Below are 20,919 nucleotides of genomic sequence, written 5' to 3'. Positions count from 1 at the left end.
AAGAGAGGTAAATTATACTGATATACAGTAGTTGTGTTTTATCAGTAACAGCAGGTGATCTACCACAACTGTATAAATATAACCTCCAACAAAGAAAAGTGTAACACACCTTGAGAAAAATTCCCCTTGGATAAAAAGCAATGTTAAACATGTTTGCCAATATTAAACAGTGATTTATGGAAGTAAATAACTTGATTTATGTTATCTGTGGTGACCCAACACATAAATTATACGTTAACAGAAGAGTTCCATTCAAGATGACACTCAAAAATATACCCTAGATCTTTGGAAAGTAGCTAAAATTAAATATTTGTACACATACATAGAGTCGTGGGAAAAAGATTTTGGGTTCTAGGTGATAAAAAACAGGGAGTGTACAGCAAAGGATTTGGTCAATGCAAATACCAGTGCTCCTCTAGTTTTTTGTATATCTTGAAGAGTACTGAAGAAAACTAGCAACTTAAGTACAGTATGTGCAGTAAAAGCATGTAATGAGGGGAAAAAACATCTTTAAGACACGTGATAATCTTTAATTTCAACAGATTTTAATTACATTTAACAGTATCACATTCAGAGAGAACTTCATCACATTAACTAGGGATGCACAATATTATCGGCACGTCATCGGTATCGGCCGATAAAAGCTCTAAAATGAAATATCGGCATCGACCATTTCTGCCAATTATGAGAGGCCGATTTGTTGCCATCACCTCCACCACCTGACTATTCTTCCCTCCACGGACTGTTTCTTCCTGACGGTCCCGGTGCTTCCTCCGCAGGCTCCACTTAACTCAAACTGCCTGTTAAACCCGCTGCTTCTTCCCACTTTAACTTGAATAACAAACTCGGCTCAGTGCTCTGGTTTGATCCACATGGAGAGCCGGGGCTAACGTTAGCTGGGAGGCTAGCAGAAGCTAGCTGGCTGTGCTTCCCTTCGGCCATGCTGCAGCTAACGCTCCGCTAGCCTCTCAGCTAACGTTAGCCCTGGCTCTCCATGTGGATCCAACCAGAGCACCGAGCCGAGTTATTCAGGTTAAAGTGGGAAGAAGCAGCGGGTCTGACGGGCAGCTTAAGTGAAGTGGAGCCTGCGGAGGAAGCACTGGAACTGTCAGGGAGAAACAGTCTGTCAAGGAGCTGCCAGGGATGTATTATAAGAGCTCGTATTATACATCCATGGCAGCTGCTACGTTCGGCTGCACAGATAGGAAACACCTCGGCTGATAGGATGTACCACTCTGTTTGGAAAAAAACAACTTTTTGGTTTATAATAGCAGTTGGCAACCAGCGTATTGGGTGCATTACCGCCACCTTCTGCTCTGGAGGGTGGACCAGAGATCCAACACATTAATCCTGTCTGTCTACTGAACTCAATGAAAACTCTACTGCTCCACCCACTTTGCAGGTTCATTAAAGTTTTAAGGCTTCCTAAATTGTTCCTTCATATATTGTCTTTCTTGATCATACTTAGTACAATCTATGCTTGCATGCATAATAGTCTCCTCAGCCATCTGGAAAAAAATATGTACATATATCGGTATAGGCGCATATATCGGTATCGGTATCGGCATCGGCAATTGGCCACAGTGATTTGGAAATATCGACATATCGGATATCGGCGAAAAATTCAATATTGTGCATCCCTAACATTAACCATCAGTTTATGCAACTGACTCTCTGGTCCTCTGTCTCACCTTGGAGGGCTCCTGGCCAGCAGGGCATTGCAGACACACACACCCTTTTCCCCACCGACACTGCACTGCTGCAGTCCCACCACAGCCAAACACCTGGAAGACACAAATACACACACACATACACACACACACACACACACACACACACAAGTTTATGAGTCACTGGAGGTTGCGCTGAAATTGTCTTTCTAAATCATAATGTACATGCCATTTATAAAGAGCAAAATTGAATGTTATGCTCAGAGAGGAACACACCTAGCATAAACACACACATACATATGCACATATTTACCGTGAGAAGGACGAGAGCTGAGCAGCAAAGGTGGTTCCTCATCTTCTTCAATGTATTCTTCTATGTACATATGATCTGCAGGAGAGAGGAGGGTTTAAAAATATGGTCAGGCCCACATATACATAAGGATTTATTAATGTTATATACATTAATATTTAATATTATCACTTCAGTTACAGCAACTCTGCCTTTTTGACACTTTTCCTTAATACAATTTCTTCACTGAAGTGCCATGAAACTTTTTCTTTCTAGTCAGGTCAACAGATGAGACATCATAACAGCATAACACAACATCACTGATGACATTATAACATATGTAAAGCCAACAGTCTGTCACAGATATACTCATAAGCATGCACACTCACACACACACTCATATGGCCAAAAAACACCTGACTCATTTTTTGCGACTTATCCAGAGCACAGTGACCGGAGTGACAGGGAGGTAAGGAGCATTTGTAAGTGCTGTAAATAACATTTAACATGAATCAAGTTCTTTTTATGGACACGAGAGAATGAACGAGGGCTTTTCTTCGGCTATTTTTGAGATTTCGGGGACGCACACATACACATTTAAAGCAATTATTCATGCTGCAACGCATTCGTTTGCCAACACATGCTGACTTTCTCAACACTTGGCATGTGACACCAAGAAAGAGAGGACAAAAGTCATGAACAATGTGTTTTTGTTTGATTCTTCGATTTGATCGGAAATCAAATACAAGCTAAAAGCTCAACCAGAACTACTGTCTACATTGATGGGTCATACGCCAATATGTTAAGATCTGTGTGCCACAAGTTATTATATTCTACAACAGCAAAACAGTGTTGTCATTTCTAAACTTAGCAATGTGCAGATAGAAAATTTTTGACAACAGCTAAATTAGAACAACATCTCTCCCTAGACACACACACACAGATGCATGCATATTCATGCACACACAAGGCTGGCAGGCCATTCATTGCTGCCTTTTCTTAATGTGTCTTTATAACTTGATGGACCAACATGACTTTTGAGACGTTTAGCTTCTAGAGGCTACAGTTATGTTGAAGTTATGTTGTATCAACATGATTAATATCATATTTTTTCATATTAAATAGGCAGCAGAGCACAGCAGTCAGCATGGTGGCCACACAACAAACAGAGGACTAAGATTTAATTCCAGTGACAGAAATCATCCACCGCAGTGACACTGAATAACACATAATTCCACCAATCTGAACCTTTACGCTGACCTTATTCATTTGCTCCAGCTGCAGATCTGTAGCTGAATTAAACACATGACAGCAGTTCTAAAGGATGACACATCAATTGAACCTTAGAATATTTGAGAGAAATAAATGCATTACCTGAAATAGACTACCCAAAATCTTAAATAACATCATGTTAGCAGCACTTCTCACACTGTGCCGAGTAATGACTGAGGGCTGCTGAGTATGCCAAAGATTGACAACATGATGTTGAGACTGTTCTTTCTTCCTTTTGTGTACTATTCTCTCAGGAGACAAGAATGTGACTGACAGATTGGTTCACCCCAAATAGGATTATAAAACAGCCACTGACCAAAACAAAAATATATAAGTGGCATTTTGAGTATGTTAAACAATACAGAAGAGGGGAGAAGGAATGAAATGACATAAATTAAAGAAGGATTAAAGGAAGAAGAGAAAATAGATCTCTCGAGAGAATGAGACGCTAAGAGAATGCAGTGGAGTATTGAGACATCTGAGGAAAGTTTAAAAAACAAGACTAAGGAGAAGTGAGAAGTGCAAATAGAATAGTTGACGAGAAGAAGTAGAGGAAAAGAGAGGAAAAGGGAAGAAGGGAAGAGGGGAAAAGGTTGGAGAGAGACCAACCGTGAAAAGAGAGAGGAAAGAGTGAGTAGCATTCTTACCCCAGATTTGTAGCTGACTGACGCAGTTGCCGTGGCAACTCAGCGAGGATGCTGCGTGTACTGCGACAAATGCTGAGTCGGGACCAAACTCTAATATGTTCTAACTTTCTTACAAGTGTTTCAGAACAACACAAACACTTGATAAAAGTTGTTTTTGACGCTACTTGGAGAAGTAGTTCAACTAGTTCAACTCAGCTCAACTGTAGGACCGGGACTTAACAACTAGAAAATTAAGATTAAAAATCAGAAATTCTATATAGAAGTATGAGTTTGAGTTAAAATTCAACTCAAAAAGTCAGAGAAGTGAGACAAAACTCACAAGTCTGTGTAGCAGAATGGGAGAATTGAGTGTACCTGCCTGTGTCTTATACTGTCATTCTGACCACAGACACACCCCTGACGTCTTTAGGACATGCCCCTTCTATCACTAAAACAGTGTGTGTGTGTGTGTGTGTGTGTGTGTGTGTGTGTGTGTGTGTGTGTGTGTGTGTGTGTTTGTGTGTGTTTGTGTGTTTGTGTGTTTGTGTGTGTGTGTGTGGTATATGTCTGTGAAGGGTGAGGCCAGTTGGCCACTTTTAAGGCACCTCTTCACCTTTGACCACGCAGCTAAACATAATGTTTTAAACATTAGTTAGCCAGCAAAGTGACACTTCTCCACTCAAACCCATTCATTCTCTTGCTATGTGTGGTAAGCACAAACACACATAGACACACAGCACATACACCTATTCAGCATATCTGTGGCATGTCAGTGCAGTGTGTGTGAGTAAGATAGCGTGCCCTTACCACGGTCTTGTGTAGAAAATATGAGTAGATTACTTTATACAGGTATATGTTTGTGAAGGCAAACACACACACACACACACACACACACACAAATACATCTGGAATGCCGTCACATCCAGCCAACACCAAGCTGTGCCTTATACAAACAAGAAAATAAAAAATGTAACGAGTTTATGATTTTGGTCCGGCAAGGCCCTGATGCCAATGACAGGCTTCTGAAGTATAATTTCAGGGAGGAAGCGAACGATAGAGCAAGGACAGAAAAACCACTAGTTTGAAAAAACAACATGGGGGCGATGAAACTGTGGAGGAGGAAGAGAGAGAGAGGGAGGGCTGGGAAGAGGAGAAAGTGGCAGGGAGTGAGATTGCTAAAAACTTCAGCCTGATAGCATGATATATATAGAAGCATTTGTTAAAATGCCATACAGACCAGTGTAGGAGGCTAATTACAAGTCACACACATGCACATCCATATACACTTAAAGACACACACACACACCCTCGCGCACATACACGCACGTGCAATCACACACAGCTGGAAAAAAAAAAAGGAAAAAACTATCAATAAAACGACAATGATAGAGAGAGCAAAACAAAAATGGGACCTACAATTAACTATTTCTTATTTTGGAAAGTGTCAAGTAACAAATTGGACGTGGTTAGAGGGGTTGAGGAATGTTGGCTTTCCGCACAGAACCTCAGTTGACCTCTAGAAGTGCAGCCACTGAAACCAGCGTCCATGAATCAAACTGTTGCATACTGTAAGTGGAGAGCAAGGTGAGGCTGGTGCATCGAGGGTCGAGTGCTTAAAATCCCATCTCATCTCATCTCATCTCATCTTTGTACAAAAACGCAATGTTGATTGGATTAAGAGTTTAACACAGGACAGTAAGTCGGTGTGAGTTACAGTAAAACAAGATTTGAAGCGCACGCAACGTCTTGAAAACCAATGACACATCACAGATTTCACATTTGACCTTTATTTCCCCACCATGTATTATTAAATGGTTGCTATGTCTTTCCTTTTTGGATGGATTATTATTGAACTAATTATCGACGTACAGTCTGCAAAATTCACAAATCATTCTTGAAACGCGCAACTAGCACTGTTCTTTAACTCTTTTAACTCAATGACCATTGAGGTAAAGATCAGCACGTGTAAAGCAAGAGCAGCTCATAGTTAAAAAGTCTTTGAAATATAAAATGCATATGAAAGCATGTCCAAAAAAGACGCTGGAGATGTGCCTGCTGCCTGACCACTGCCCTCAGAAGTCAACCGTTCACAGCCAGGCCATCCAAGCCAGCATTCTCTGCGTGTGATTTAAATCCAGTTTGTCTGTGGTTTTCCCCACAAACCCACAGCAGAAGCGACCGCCACACGTGGGACTTCCAATGGCCCTGCGGGCACGTGACCACCCCCGTGCCCACACTTGTCCTTCAAAAACCCATCCATCTCTTCAAATCCTATTTTACTCCATCATGGCCCTTTCTTGTAAGCTTCCTTGATGTTTCTCTAGAGTCAGCGGAGTCAGCGACTGCATTGTATGAACTACTGCTCACATACCGACAGCTGCTATATGAAGTAGAAGTGAAACTCATTGAACCTGAGAAAAAGAGTATTGAAGTCTACTTTCTCCAGATACAAAAGCCTTTGATGTTTATTTGCAATCTGGTCCTCAGGCCTTTTACTAACCTGTTTAACTGATTCACTAATCAGTACTCTGATAGAAACAATAAGCTTCATCTAGCTCATGAGGAAGTTATGTGTTATTATTAGGATGAACTGAAGTGACTGAAGTGTCACTTGGAGCATATAGTGCAGTCCACATTAGTCCTTATGGGTACGTGTCATGCACATTTACAGGTCCATATTTATATTCTGAGGCTCTTCTGGAATATCTTTGCATGATTTACAGTAATAATTTATCTTATACTGGCTCTTCATGCAGCCCCTCGGTTCAGCCTCTGTCTGAAACAGGTTGTTTTAGCTCCTGTCTCTTTAAGGACCCCCTCCCGATGAGCCCACTCTTTTCTGATTAATTAGCTCACATTCCAACACATGTAAGCTGTAATGAGGGTTCACATGGAGACATAACTTCATTTTAAGGGGTCACAAGCTAGAAAGGTTGGGAACCACTGCTTTAAAACGTCTTTCAACACAGACAGAATAGACACACAAAAAAAAGATTTCCGTCTCACATCCTTGACCTCTTTCTTTTCTTCCATGTGCTCTTTCTACCCTTGTTTGCTCAGCTCCCGAGCTGTCAATCCTGTAACTGCTTTCTATTGTCTGCATGTTTCCTTTGCTTCATGCCTGTGTCTGCCATGTGCTGGATGGATGTGTGGGTGAAAAGGAGAGAGAAAGAAAGAAAGACAGACAGTGGAGCAATGGCAGGATATAACTGGATATTAACACTTCTCAGAATATCTCAGCATACACAACAAAGAAGCCAAAAGACACAGACATCTGCAATGCCTTCGTCATTCTATGTGGATGGAGGAAAACAACAGAACAGGATGAACACTCAAAAACACCTCAAAAGAAGGGAAGAGGAGTGTGACGACTTATCCTAACCGTGTAAAACAGCAATTACCCAAAACCCTGTGTGCTGTTGTTTGTCACATACAAATAACATGTGGCGACAACATCAGATGACCAGTCACATTTTCTGTTTTGTTCAGGGGACCTAAAATAGCAATAATAAAGAAGTAATGGCGATGGCATGACAAAAACATGGACATTATTCTATTCTGTAGTGGTTTTTGGGGCGAGGACTGGAGTCACAGGTTATGTGTTTGAGAGCTTTTTCTGGCTCCTTGATGTCATGCTGCAACTGAGCTGAGAAATCCTTCTGGATGAAGCTGTGAAGGAAGGAAGGAACCACAAAAGAGGAAACACAAGAATGAGTGGAAGTCCATGGCTTCCAGTTTGAGGTGACTGAGCGGCAGTCGACATCAAGGGTAAAGGGGGGTCAAGCCCCCACCTTATTAGCTTCCAAACAATGAGACGTGTTTGTCATGTAGACGGGATTCTGGTTGGACATGAGATGACATGTTTTATCCTTAATGCCATGATGCATTAATTGTGTCAAATCTACAAGCACAAAGATACATTTTAGTCATGTTTACTGCCATATTTAAGCTGGAAGACTAGCCATAGCTCTGTAAACAAATCCTAGTGCCATATTATGGCAGACAATGAGCCATTTGCTGAGTCACGATGATTGGATGTGTCTTGAAACAATATTCTCACATTAACAGTTGCACTTGAGACTTGTGTTTTGTTTTCTGTCCAGGTAGTATAAAACATCAATAGCTTAGCTACAAAGCTAGCTACCTAGCCCAGTAAATTTGAGGTAACATTCAAACTCTTTGGTTAACAATTGTTGTACAGAACCAAGTGTGTGATTGCTTTTCTTTCCAGGACTCAAACACCTCAAAGAAGCCTATTCCAGGTGAGTAGTTTTTCAAATCGAGGCTATTTCCAAAAATGAGCTTTCAGCGCCAAACAGTTCTTTTTTGTTGTTACTGGACGTAAACGTGTTGTTCCACTTTGTCAAAAGTTGCGATTTCAGAGCCGATTATGCTTCGTTTTGTTAAGTAAAACCAGTTGAGTGTTCAGCTCTGGACCCTAAGGTTAGACCAGTTTGGAACAACTGATATAAGGCTTTTTCATCAATCGCTGCAAGCTTACACTGAGCTCAACACAGCAGAGATTTGGGAGTCACTATAATAAACCTGGAATCTGTGGCTATAGGTGGATGCTGGGATGTTGTTGGGTGTATGATGAAAGACTGTGACTTTGGGGAGCTAGTTGGTCATGTGGTTCAATGAGGTTTGTTGAGGGGTTAGAGTATAGTTATGGTTTTATATTTACTGTCACTGGATGTTTGTTGAAATGTCCGGAGCCATGTCATGTTAGCAGCATAATTTACAGTACATTGTCTTCCTGAAATCGCTTACAGATTTTGTTCCATCAATTACCAAAGCCGCAGTAAAACTCCACTTTAAAATTTATGTAAGTTCTGATGCATATAACTATATTTTGGCAGGGTAAGGACTGACCACAGAGCATGTCAGCTTTATTTTGCTTACTTGTTGTTCACACTGAAATATTTGACTGGGATAAATTATGATGACAGTTCATAGAGTCATCACCTTTTTCTAACCAATTACTAAGTTTAAAAATCTTCAGATTTCTGTTTGCTCGGCGGGTGTAGCTGTGCATCATCTTGCTCCTCTACCAGCTGCTAAATCCTGCTGTCTTTGACTCATCCTTTTAACCTTTTTGGATTATTTCAAAAATGCATTGTCACCATCGCTTAAACAAGGCTGTTATGTCAAAACTTTACATAGTTTTCAGTGGGCAGTGACAACATACAGTAGGTTCAATGTGATTTTATCCCTTTTGCAGATTTAACAAAACCTCTTCTGCATATAAAGCAAATCATCTGTTGGGTACTTATGGCCTTGGTTTCCTTTCCAGCTGTACAAATTTTCTTTTCTATTCAGTTACGCCACATGGCTTGCCCCTGCTTAATTCTGGACTATGAGTTTCGCTAATGTTACTGGTGTACTTTCATAAAAAAACAAGCTAGATCTGCGGTATTTAAGCGCTTCAAAAGACGTGGATTGCCCTCTCTGTCATGAGGTAGAAAGGCCTGACCAAAAAAGTCAACCACCAAATTCCCATGTCGATAATGGCTACCTATTAAGCCCAGAGGGCCACGTAGCGTGGGGAACACCTCGTTGTGATGCACATGAAGATTATCTTACGGCCCTTGGAGTGAAAAACAATAGAAAAGAACTGAGCAGGCGAAAAAAAGGTTTAAGGTAATTATACTCCATTATCCATCAGACACTCCATGGACCAAGAGGTAATGTGCATGTGTAGGACAACGACGTGATTAGGACAACCATACCCTCTGTTTGACTTAATGGAAGTGCCCATTATCAGCAAATGAAATGCTGATTTACGCCAACACTTTCTACGTTGGTGCTCAGACAATATCATTATGGGGAGTGTGTCTGATAGCTGGGCAGGTGTCGCCTCTCCACACGTCTGCGGACGCATTTCTCTCACTGTCTCTTTGTGTCAGCGTGCCCTCCGTCATTCCTCCTCTCCGTCCTTGGGTCGGCGTGATGTCAGCCGTCACGTTTTCCAGTGGAACTGTACACCAGCAGAAACCTAACAGGCCTCTCCTGTGTCTCTACTGTCCGTCAAACAGTTGGAACGAGCAAGGGATGGACTGACCAGAGAGAGTGGAGAGAGATGACAGTCACAGCAAGGTGTTCAGGTGTGTTTACAGCTCTGTGATAGCACCATAGTAATACAGTGTCTCTGCAGCAACTCGGTCATCATACTGCAACTTTCCTTTTGTTAATCAAAGACAGATGCCAAATCTTATGGGAAGCCATAAATTCACAAATACTTTAGTGTAGGCAGAATCCCCACAAAAAAAAATGTTTTCCAACCACTCTGTCCGTCCTTCTCTCCCCCTCTAAAGTCAAACTGCATAAGAGGCAGACATGAAAGCTTGACCTTGTATGTCTGTCTCTGCTTTTCAAGATGTCATTTAGTTACCTTGAAAAAAATGTGAAGGAGTTTAAGACCATTTTGTTTTTCATTCATTTACCTTTTGATGTCTGCCTTTCAGGACAATTAGCAATAATTTTAACCCACCAGAAGTCAACCACAAACCAATGCTGGATACAAAACCACTTCAAGAGCCCAAGGGCTGCTTGAATTTTATTCATTTTCAAGGGTTTGAGGCAGCCAAAACAGAACCTGGGAAAATCCATATTGCGAAAGGTGTTTTTGAGAGTCTGGTATGTTCATTTACATCACAACGTTCATAACAGAGGATATAAATCAACTCCTTATGCTAAAACACCGTTAATTAACAGCTTGTACACACATGCCAGGTCTATATAAAAGTAAGCACACACATATAAAAACAACAGCACTCATGCACAACATTTCATCTCTATTTGTCGAACAAATGCAAAGGATTTAGTTAATTACTGTTTTAGTCATTGGAAAGTCTAGTAGAGAGGGAAAACATGATTTCCATCTCTGACTCATACAGAGTTTTTGTATTCATACATACTTTCAACACTTTAATTAAAAGTATTGAAAAGACCTGTTTGACATGAGACTAAATTGTAGATGGCCTGTTTCTATGTGGGGACCTGCCAGTATTTTTGTTTTTCCTTAACTGAGGCTAGCCGGTGTCGAAAGCTCTAGAGATTTGTGGCTTCCTTTGATAAAAAAGAGCAGCGTTGCCTATTTCAGCTCAGCAGAGGGATGTAAAACTGTATTTTAATGAACGACTGGGTCAGTAAATCCAAAACCGAGAGGCATTTTTCTTCTTGCAGAGGTGGAGGTCAAAACAGGCGGTGGGAATTTTAACCAGGCCTTGGGGAAACATGTTAAACAAATCCATGTGTGCTATGTGCATCTACATCTCCCTGGCTACACTGTAATCATTTGTACATCTGTGAAAATGCAACTATCTATGAATGAGGGGAAAAAAAGATTATAATACTGTAATATCAGGAGATAAGTAAGAAACCAAGTTTGTAGTTTGCAGCCCTGCAGTTTGCCCCCAACCACAGACACGCACACTCACATACACATATATTTATGGGTCTAAATATGCTGTGTTTTGAGTTGTATTCAATAACTCTATAAAAGTGCTGCTACAGACGAGAGAGGTTCAATTTCCTGCTTTGTTGGCTACATTGTCATTACTCAGCGGTTGTTTTGAACGTCTGTAGCACTCCTCACATGAGGGATTGTGTGGATCCCCTCCAAAACATGACACACACACACAAACACACACAGACACACACAGACACACACACACACACCCACACACACACACACACACACACACACACACACACACACACACACACACGCACAGTCACTCACTTGTGCCTCGTCACAAAGAGATCGACCCGGGACAAGCTGGTGTGTGATTTGCTCTGGCAACTAAAAGCCAGCAGTGATCGGTTACTGGCGAGTTCAGCTAGCAGATTGTGGTCGCTTTCAGATTTGTCTTTCCTGTTGGGCACGTCGGGAAGCCAACGTCTGCAATCTCTTTTTCAACTTTTACTAATTTTAAGTTTGTGTCATTAAACGGCACACAGTAGGGAGTGACAGGGCAGAGGGGGAAAGGTCATGAACTCTGGCTGAGCAGGGCAAGATTTCCACTGTCTGGCTTTTGACCCGAATGAACCAAATATCAGGAAAAGTAAAACTTGAGGTACAAACCATGTTACAAATACAGTTACTCAGTACTATTTGTAATCTGTGGGGAAAGTAAGGTCAAAGAAGCAATACCAGAATACTCCAGTAAATGTAAAAGTCCTGCATTCAACAATTATTATAATGAAAATGTACTTACAGTATCAAAAGTAAAACTACTCATTAGAAAGAATGGCACCTGTCAGTATTATATTAGCGTATTATTGTATCTTTATTACTGATACATTAATATGTAGTTACCTGTACTTTAATCAGTTTAAAGTAAATTAAATAATTTAGATTACAGTGGAGTAGAAGTATAAAGTAGCATAAAATGGAAACACTCAAGTTAAGTAAAAGTGAGTGCAGTACAGAGTAAATGTACCATACATTCCACCACTGAGTATGATGAAGATTGTTATATTTCACTTATTATATAGTCTTTCTTTTCTGGGTACTACTTTGGTCACAGGCAAGGAGTAATATATCACACAAAAATGTAGTTTATACACCAAAAGAATTTTTTTCTCATGAAAATAATAGCTGGGGATAAAATATGACGCTTCAACATGTATGACCTCTGAAAAGTTCAGATACAAAAGAGTTGAGATATCCGGGAAGTGACTCTCTTCGACATCCTGACTTTCAAAAGAATGAACTCAAACGATGGAAACCCTTTGCAGCATGACTTGCAGTTTGCTCACATGCTGTAAAATCATGAGAGAGTGCAACAGATAAGCAGGAAAATATGAGAAAACAGGAGCAAAGTCTCAAACTCAGAAGGAGACTTTACACTTCAGTCCAGTGCTGATATACAAGGAGTGCTGCCACTGCTCATGCAGATTTCTCATTGAAAGACAACACATAATTAAGATTGTGCAAGTATATACTGTATGTTAAAGTGTTAGTAAGTGGTGCGCGTGTTCGCATGCTTGTGCCAACGTCTTTCCGGGTTTTTGTGTCTAGGTCCCCCTGTAATTATCTGATCCTTCACCAATCTGTGAGTGCAGAGAGCTGAGCCAGCTTTGATCAGGAGCTGCGGTCAGTGCAGTGGGAATTTCTTTGGCACAGAGTTTCCTGGCTGACATTGGTGGAAGCAGGCAGGCCGGTCGCTGTGGCACGGGGACGGAGGCCCGTCTGGAGGCCTTCCCAACCACCCTGGTTGGACAGACGGACGGACAGACAGACGGCGGGATTGATGGCCTAATTAAAGCACAGCTGTGGCTTTGCCTTCAATACACACACACACACACTCGAATAGAGTTGATGCAGTGCATCTGTCTCTGTTAACTTATCTGTCTCTGTTAAATTACCCTGATAATCCCTCCACTGATGCATGCTGTGAAGCAGGTTTATGTGTGTTAGTCTGTTACAACATACACACTTATTCAATCCTATATGGTCACTTCTGTAAAGACAGCTGACTCGGTCTTCCTGTCATCACCCCTTCTGCCTCGGTCTTCCTCACGCTATCTTTTCGCCATCGCCTGTCTCTTCTTCTCTTTACAGCCCGTTCTCATCTTATCATCAGTCCTTCTTTCCAAAATGTTGAATTTGTAGAGTACAGTAAAATTTCTTGGGTGGGGCAGAGTGTAAAATGTGGGTTAAATATGGCTCAGGGTAAATCCACCCATGCACTCTTATTGCACTAACCTAATTGAGGCGTGTGTGTTTGTGTGTGCGGTATAATTATAGATGTCAGTCTTCTTACTTGCTGCCAAAAAGAAAAATCTACACACTTGTACAGCACGGTGGACTTTAAACCTCACTTTATTAATGCAATGACGATATTGTGCAAATACAATGTCACACAGATCCTGTTGGGCAGCTTATTCAACTATCACACACACAACTATTCAAAAAAGCTTTCCAATAGTCATTTTATTTCATAGACAAATTGTCTATTTAATGATTTGCTAAGGCTTCTGGGACGTCATTGTCCACTTACAAATATGTCATTTTCAAGAAAGACCTAGATATGTTGGTCTTGTATCTGTATTTTGTATCTATAGTGCTATCATACAGGAAATACGGGGTTATTATTGCATTCTTTGCAGGAAACAGGCTACAATCCACTAAAAATATCTTTGCTGACTGCTAAGTTAAAGCATAAGTGTTCACTAGTGGGTTTTAAATGAGTTTGTGAACTTAGAAAGACTTTTGTATGAAACCCTCTCCACTTTGCCTCTCTTCCAACTCCACATTTGTGGTAAAAGAGGAAATTATATCTTCACAGAGCCAATGTCCAGCTCAAAAGTGAATCAAACTGGCCAAACCAAGAGAGGTGATATCAAATATTTAATATGCTTTTCTTAGGACACACATCACATTCTCTGTTTGCTCACTCCAGCTGTGAGTACGAAGGTACTTCTGAATAAACTCCCTCTTCAATAAAATGTCTTCATCATAATATGACAGGAATTTAGGGACGAGCCAGTGAAGCCGTACATGGCCCTCTTCTGGTGGAAGTGTGTGTGTATGCGTGTGCGTGCGTATAGTTGTGTGAGATAGAAGCCGAGAGCCTCTTATTGATACAAGCGTGCAGGAATTTGGTCTCGGACAATGGAAGCCCTCGGCCAAAAACGACAGTCTCATCTTGATGCTTATGCAAGAGTGTGTGTGTGTATACCCAGGGTGCCTACCCATATTGCTCAGTGTGGTGGGCTCATTATGCAGCAGTACAACCTTGCAGGATTATAGCAGTATGGTGTCAGGCTTGTCTCTTTTAGTAGTAATTTTATGAATAAATTGTGAGGGAATAAAATGCCCAACCAAGGTAACGTCTTCAAATTTGTCTAAAACCCAAAGATATTCAGTTTACAAACTGGAAGCAGAAATTGTTTGGCATTTTTGCTTGAGAAAATGACTTAAACAATTAATAATTTATCAAAATTACTGCTGGATTAATCGACAGGCAGGGGTGTGAGACTCACACTTCATAATATTATTATTTCTCTAAGTTTATCTCTATGTAGCATATTCTGGTGATAATTGTGTTCTCCTACATGCATAACAGTGGTGGACTCAGGCCGTCTGAGGGGCAGGGGCAAAAAAATATAAAGGGCACCTGATACATTCAACGGGCCCCATCAGCAGAGAACAATGATGCATGTTTGGTAAAAAGGCTACATCCCCAATTAAGAACATTTACTAGGGTGATTTAGAATATAAGGAAACAACACCTCTGTATTAAAAAGGATTTACTTTTTAAACATTTATTTTGCAGTAATCTCTTTAATACAATTTACAGGGAAAGGGTAAGGTTTTAGCTGTTTATTTCTCCCATCACATCTGTAGTAAAAACATGGAACTATTAAAATTTTGAGAATCAGCCATTTTGAGCGGTCTTGTCAGGGAAGGGAGAAGTGTTGGGGAAGCAAGGAGCGAAATTTGTGAAATCAAAGGAGAACTCTTTTGGTCATGAGTTAGTAAATGTTAATGACTTTGTTATGGTCAGTTGGGATGTCCCTCTGAATGGACAACAGCAGAAGATCTGAGAGCCTCCGTTTCTAAGCTGGTTCTTGATCAGCTTCAGTTTGGAGAATGCTTGTTGACTGACGCAGTTGTCACTGGCAATGTAGCATTAATTGTGAAGAGTTTTGTCTGTTAGCAGGCTTACTCAGAAAATTCCCTTCCAGATTTCATAACAGTTTCATGACAGGATACAGTTTTAGAACTTAAACATGTGTAGGCGGGGGTTTAGGTTCTACTGGGTATCCCCCTAATTGCTAATGCAAATGTAGCATTATCTCTCTCATCTCCTCCCTCGCTGCCTCCAGCTGCACTTTGCAGATCCCTTTGTATTGTCTTCAATCTTCTATCACCTCTTGGCAATTTGTAATCATAAAGTAATCCAATGCTAATTGCCCTCTCTACAAGCGCAAGTTAATGCAAGCTAAAGGGTAGTAAACGCATTCTGATTTCCTTTTAAGATTTCACCACACCACAAGGTTGATTTCCAATTTGTACCAAATATTTAGTATAGAGATGGCTAAGTACATATCTAGCTAGCTAGCTACTGTCCATCTAGCATATTGTTTAGCATGTTATACAGCTTTAGACAGGCCTATGTATTGCTATATTACCTATATATCACAAATTGTAGTAGCATCAAGGTTACAGCTCAGACTGTACTGACAAAAACAATCCAAAGAGGTGTGACTGAGCAAACTAGTGATTAGTAAAATCAACTGAATGGAATAATGTCAGCTACAACAACTACAACATATTTTTAAGGATGCTTTATTTTCCTAATGGTCAGCCCACATAAAGGATACATTCATTTCTACCATAATGGCCAGTTTACTCCATCTTATAGGGCACAATATTTCATGTTCTTCACTGGAAGGGCACTTCACCATGTTTTCTCTCCCATACTGGGCACCTACATGGGACTTCACCATGTTTTTTTCTCTCATTGAAACTCTCACCTTCACTTCTGCATGTTAGACTTAGGGGAACTCTAAATGGCACATTTCCACTTTTTTTTTTTTACTAGAAAGGCACCCATACAGCTCACCCCATTACAAAGGCAACTCACAGGGCACTGCATTACATCTTGTAGGGGTATTTTAGAGGGCACTATCAAATTTTCTTCCACTGAAAGGGTACCCATGAGGGCACGTCATTCCAGATTGTCTCATATAGAGGCACTCTAGTTCAGCCTGATTTACCCATAACTAAGACATCAATTATACAAATTTGGTATGTTTTCTCCTTTGTGTGGGCACCTTAGAGGGCACTATATGATGTTTGCTCTACTGTGGAGGCACCTTAGAGGCCACTTTTGCACCCCTCCACCCCGAGTCTGCCAGTGTAACTGAAAATAAGTCAAGTCAAATTTATTTATAAATCACATTTAAAAACAACAGTTGACCAAAGTGCTATACAATCAAAGTAGCAAAAGCCATAAAACAACACAATGAAAGCACAAAGACCACTTTAACAGACATACAGACAAAGAAAGGCAACTCTCATACTGAATTAAAAGCAGATGTGTTATAAGCCAGCCTTACATGCGGAGGCGACTCGTTCCTGGAGTACCAGGACTGTTCACTTCTTTAAAATTACAGAGAAAGAAAGAGAAGGAGGATCATACTACCATGGCAGTGAGGTCATCACGTACCCATGGCAGAGCGTCAAGCACGCGCTTCTACTCTGTCATTACAGCGCACACACAGTGGCTCCCATACTTATAAACCTATTAAATCGAGAGAATTACAGGTATTCTTTTGCCTGTAGCAGAATAACCAGAAAAATCAGTTAAATGACCAAAGCAAGGAGTTTGTAAACTTAAATTATCCATAAATGCTAAATTTTAGTCACTTTACGAACACCACAGCAAAATTATAAGCCTATAGTAAAAGCTTAGTATGGCAGATAAATCAAATACTCGCAAAGCTTGAACAGATATAGGCAGACAATATATAGAGAGATATGTATGTTCATTTATATAGCTTAAACTACATACTGACTGCCACAAAGCCCGTTGAAACAAACAGTACAAACTTTTGTCACCTCATCACATTGCCGGTATCATCAATGTTATCATGAAGTGCATAATGATTCCCAAAATTACAGACAGGTCAATTACCGGCGTGCATAAAAGTGGTCATTATGGCCGGACAAGCTTTGCGGTGAGAAAAGCCGCACACGACTCGACAATGACGGACAAAAGTAAACTACCGGCTTCAACAACCATTTAGATTGTGAATACCATGTAAAAAGTTGTCGATCTTACCGGTTTGGTGAATAAATGTGGTTGAAATCAGTGTTCCGACACGAGCATCATCAGCAGTAGAGGACTGAGCTTGATAGGTGTAATTAAAAAAGACGCTTGGAAATGGATGGAAACCACAATGCCGGTAAAAGAGGTTCCCCCTCTCTCGCTCCTCTGTGTGTCAGAGTGTGTGAAAAAAAAGACATAAACACTGAGCTGTCTCTGTGACCTCACAGTGCGTCACCGCTGCAAGCTGAAACCCCCGTGCGTGTGTGTGTGTGCGCGCGCATAAACCCCCTCTGTCGGTCGTTGTCTTTCCCCAGCAGACACTGGTGGTTAAGTAGGCTTTAGCTATAGGTCTCCTTATATGGAGACTCAATATAAAGACCGAGTGTACGGAAACTTTTTAGTGCCAACATAAAAAAAGACCATATGAAATAATAATCATATGAATACATACAGATACATATAATGAAATGTTATTTAATCCTGCTTCCTTTATTGCAGGTCTTTTTTTTAAACCCAGGAGAGTTTATTTTGGAATGTCCTTTTTCACAAATCCATTTATCCCAATAGCCTATCATTTTATTTCATAGCAATGTCTTTCTGCTGTCAATCAAGACAAATGTGGCAGGTTCATTTATGTGGTTGGCTGTTCCTTTGGTCTAAATGGGCTGACAGCCAATCACATTACTGTCCATAAAAACCCATAAATTTGTTTAACAATTTCCTGTTCTAAATGTATTTCCATCAACTCTAGAGTCTAGATTTTAAAAATGCACAATAAAAAAAAGATTCATCATGTATTTATGGAGCATTAAATAGATTTTTGCAGTTATAGGTGTTGTCATCATCATGGTGCATTTCTCCAACAACTACCATTTGATGACAGGAGTAATTGTGTGTAGAAAAACTGCACAGCTGCACAACTAGGACAGGCCTTTTCACAGCAGACATTCTGGCTTGTGGCAGTAGGAAACGCACAGGTGTTACTAATAACATTAACGATGGCTCTGCTCTGTTCAAGTGTCCTACAAGCCATGACAGTGTGACAGTGTGTGAGCCAGCATGCACAATACAAGGTCCCTGAACATGTAGCAGCTAAATGGAATTCAGCCATCATTAATTTTAGTATTTACAGCTGTGCTTTTCATACTGTGACATGCCAAAATGTCTTATGTGGCCTATTGTTGTACAGTGAAACTGTATGAAAGTCATATTTACAGGTGGCCTCTTGACGACTCTAATAGTCATTGAGATTTGACACTAATTAAACAAACCTAAACATAAGAGCGATGTATGTCAAGAAGAGAGAAAAAAATATGATTGTGCATACATGTACGTATATAAATTTAGTTTTTAATGTTTTTTAAATGATATGTCTTTGAGGTTTTCTGAATAAATGTAGTTCGATTATTAGTTAAGTTATAAAAAAGTTAGTCATACTAAAGTTGTAAAATTTAGTGAATGTTGGTCCTCTCTGAGGGCAGAGTATACTGCCCAGATAGCAGATTTGCTGTGGCCAAGATCCAGCCCACACCCGACACTTGCGGCACTTTCATCTGGCCCACATACCGTGTGGAACGATGGCACTTGGGCTCCTGTTTCCCAGATCTGGGCCACTAGCAAGCCATATGTCAACCAAGAACAAACCAGATAAACTAGAACTGGCCCACATCCAGAATACACATACCTGAGAGCACTGCATCTTTACCAAAAAAGGCCCACATTTGATTTTGGATATTTGGGCCATATTTGCTATTTTACATGTGTGCCATTTCAGGCTCACATCCATTTTGTCCAGCCCAGAAGAAGGCCAGCAGTACTGCATCATTGCCTATAGTGACCCACACCCATATGCTATCCGGGTGTATATACAGTTTACAGAATACATTTTTAATCCTTATAGAGTAACCTGACTTTCAAGGCAGCCTAGCAAACGAAATGAGTGATTTAAGAGTGGATCAGGCATTTGACACTTGACATAGAAGATAAAAAAAGACATGACCTTTCCGAATACATACGATTATCACGCAAAAATAGTATTAATGTAGAAATCAGTAGATGGAGATTTCCACTGGCTCACGTTCTTCCGCTGAGTTGGACCAGTGAGTCAGTGCGAGTCAATGAGTCACAATATCAATCAGTCATTCTAGTGAGACACAGATGAATCTCTGTGCTGCTGTCTTTACTGCCCTTTCATTCATCGCACAGATCCTCACTGTTTAGTGCATCTGTATACTACGTGTAGATACATGCAAGTGGGCTGTAACTTGTGTGTGTGTGCGTGTTTGTGTGTATGTCGTGAATGGCTGGCATTAATACAGTTTCTATATACTGCAGGGCGATCATATCACAATACAATTCATTGTGGGTCAGTGGGTTAAAGTATAATGAATGGTGGAGTGACACTGAAGCATGCTGGTAGAAAACCACAAGGGTAACTTTGTGTTATGGTCCGCAGGAGGCAGGAAGTACATCATTTGAATAAGATGTATAGCTTTCATATATGAGAAAGAGGAAGCAAAGGGGAATCAGTCTACTGTACAATTTTGTGCTTATTAATATTGTTGTACATAAGAGATTCATAAAATATGTTGTTTCTAGTCGCCTTGGTTGACAGGGCTAAGAATTAGTTAGAGAAAAATCTCTGGTGGCCGTTAGAAGAACCTCATAGCTTTTCGGTGTACTTATTCACATGAAGCACAATCTCAGCTAATACTTTAAAAGATAGTCAATAGAAGTTTCTGGACTCCCTGTAAGCTGGCAAAATTAAAGCTAAGAGACACTGACACATGCTGAAGATGTGGTATAGAGGCAGGGACTCTTGTGCATTTGTTATATTTTTGTGAAAAAGCCGAAAATATTATGGAAAGAGATTTTTTTTTTTAAATAAGGTGCTAGGAATGTACTCAAGCCAATCCTTTATATTTGGATGATTACCAAATATAATCATTATGAAATTCTTAGTTATAACTTAATTTATCTAGGAGAAATTGCTCATAGAGATTAAGAGTCTCTTTTACAGGAGTGTCCTGGCCAAGACAGCGAAAGCACACAGAATATAAAACATAGTTTACAAAAAACATAGCAAAAAAACATAAACAACAAACTAATGTTAAAATTGATAAAATATGAAGAGAATAATCAAGGGCCAAACAGATCTTATCAGCAAGATCATGTAAAATTGATAAAAAATGATGTGGTTGGTTTGTGGTTGTAGAAGTTTACATATTGTGTAGACTGTCTGGGAAGGAAAATATTTTTAACTCAGTATGAGGCCT

The 20,919-nt window shown here is 40.3% G+C and overlaps 1 protein-coding gene across 2 annotated transcripts in view; it reads right to left on the bottom strand.

Moving 5' to 3' along the window:
- relt (RELT TNF receptor) overlaps positions 1–17,914 on the bottom strand; it is a 30,572-nt gene extending 12,658 nt beyond the window's left edge. The window contains exons 1-3 of one of the 2 annotated variants that reach the window (XM_042415150.1): positions 17,657–17,914; positions 1,984–2,058; positions 1,692–1,784 (exon numbers count right to left, since the gene is read on the bottom strand). In XM_042415150.1, coding sequence (XP_042271084.1) covers positions 1,692–1,784; positions 1,984–2,025 — 135 coding nt within the window. In that variant the 5' untranslated portion in view covers positions 2,026–2,058; positions 17,657–17,914. Of the gene's footprint in view, positions 1–1,691; positions 1,785–1,983; positions 2,059–3,878; positions 4,170–17,656 lie in introns of those variants that run through there. The other variant, XM_042415151.1, reaches the window with a different exon arrangement.
- Between the last annotated feature and the right edge of the window lie 3,005 nt (positions 17,915–20,919).

Source organism: Thunnus maccoyii, chromosome 6 (genome assembly GCF_910596095.1).
Source record: "Thunnus maccoyii chromosome 6, fThuMac1.1, whole genome shotgun sequence".
NCBI lineage: Eukaryota > Metazoa > Chordata > Actinopteri > Scombriformes > Scombridae > Thunnus > Thunnus maccoyii.
Note: the sequence above shows the minus strand (reverse complement) of the source record. Positions and strands in the feature narration are given on the sequence as shown.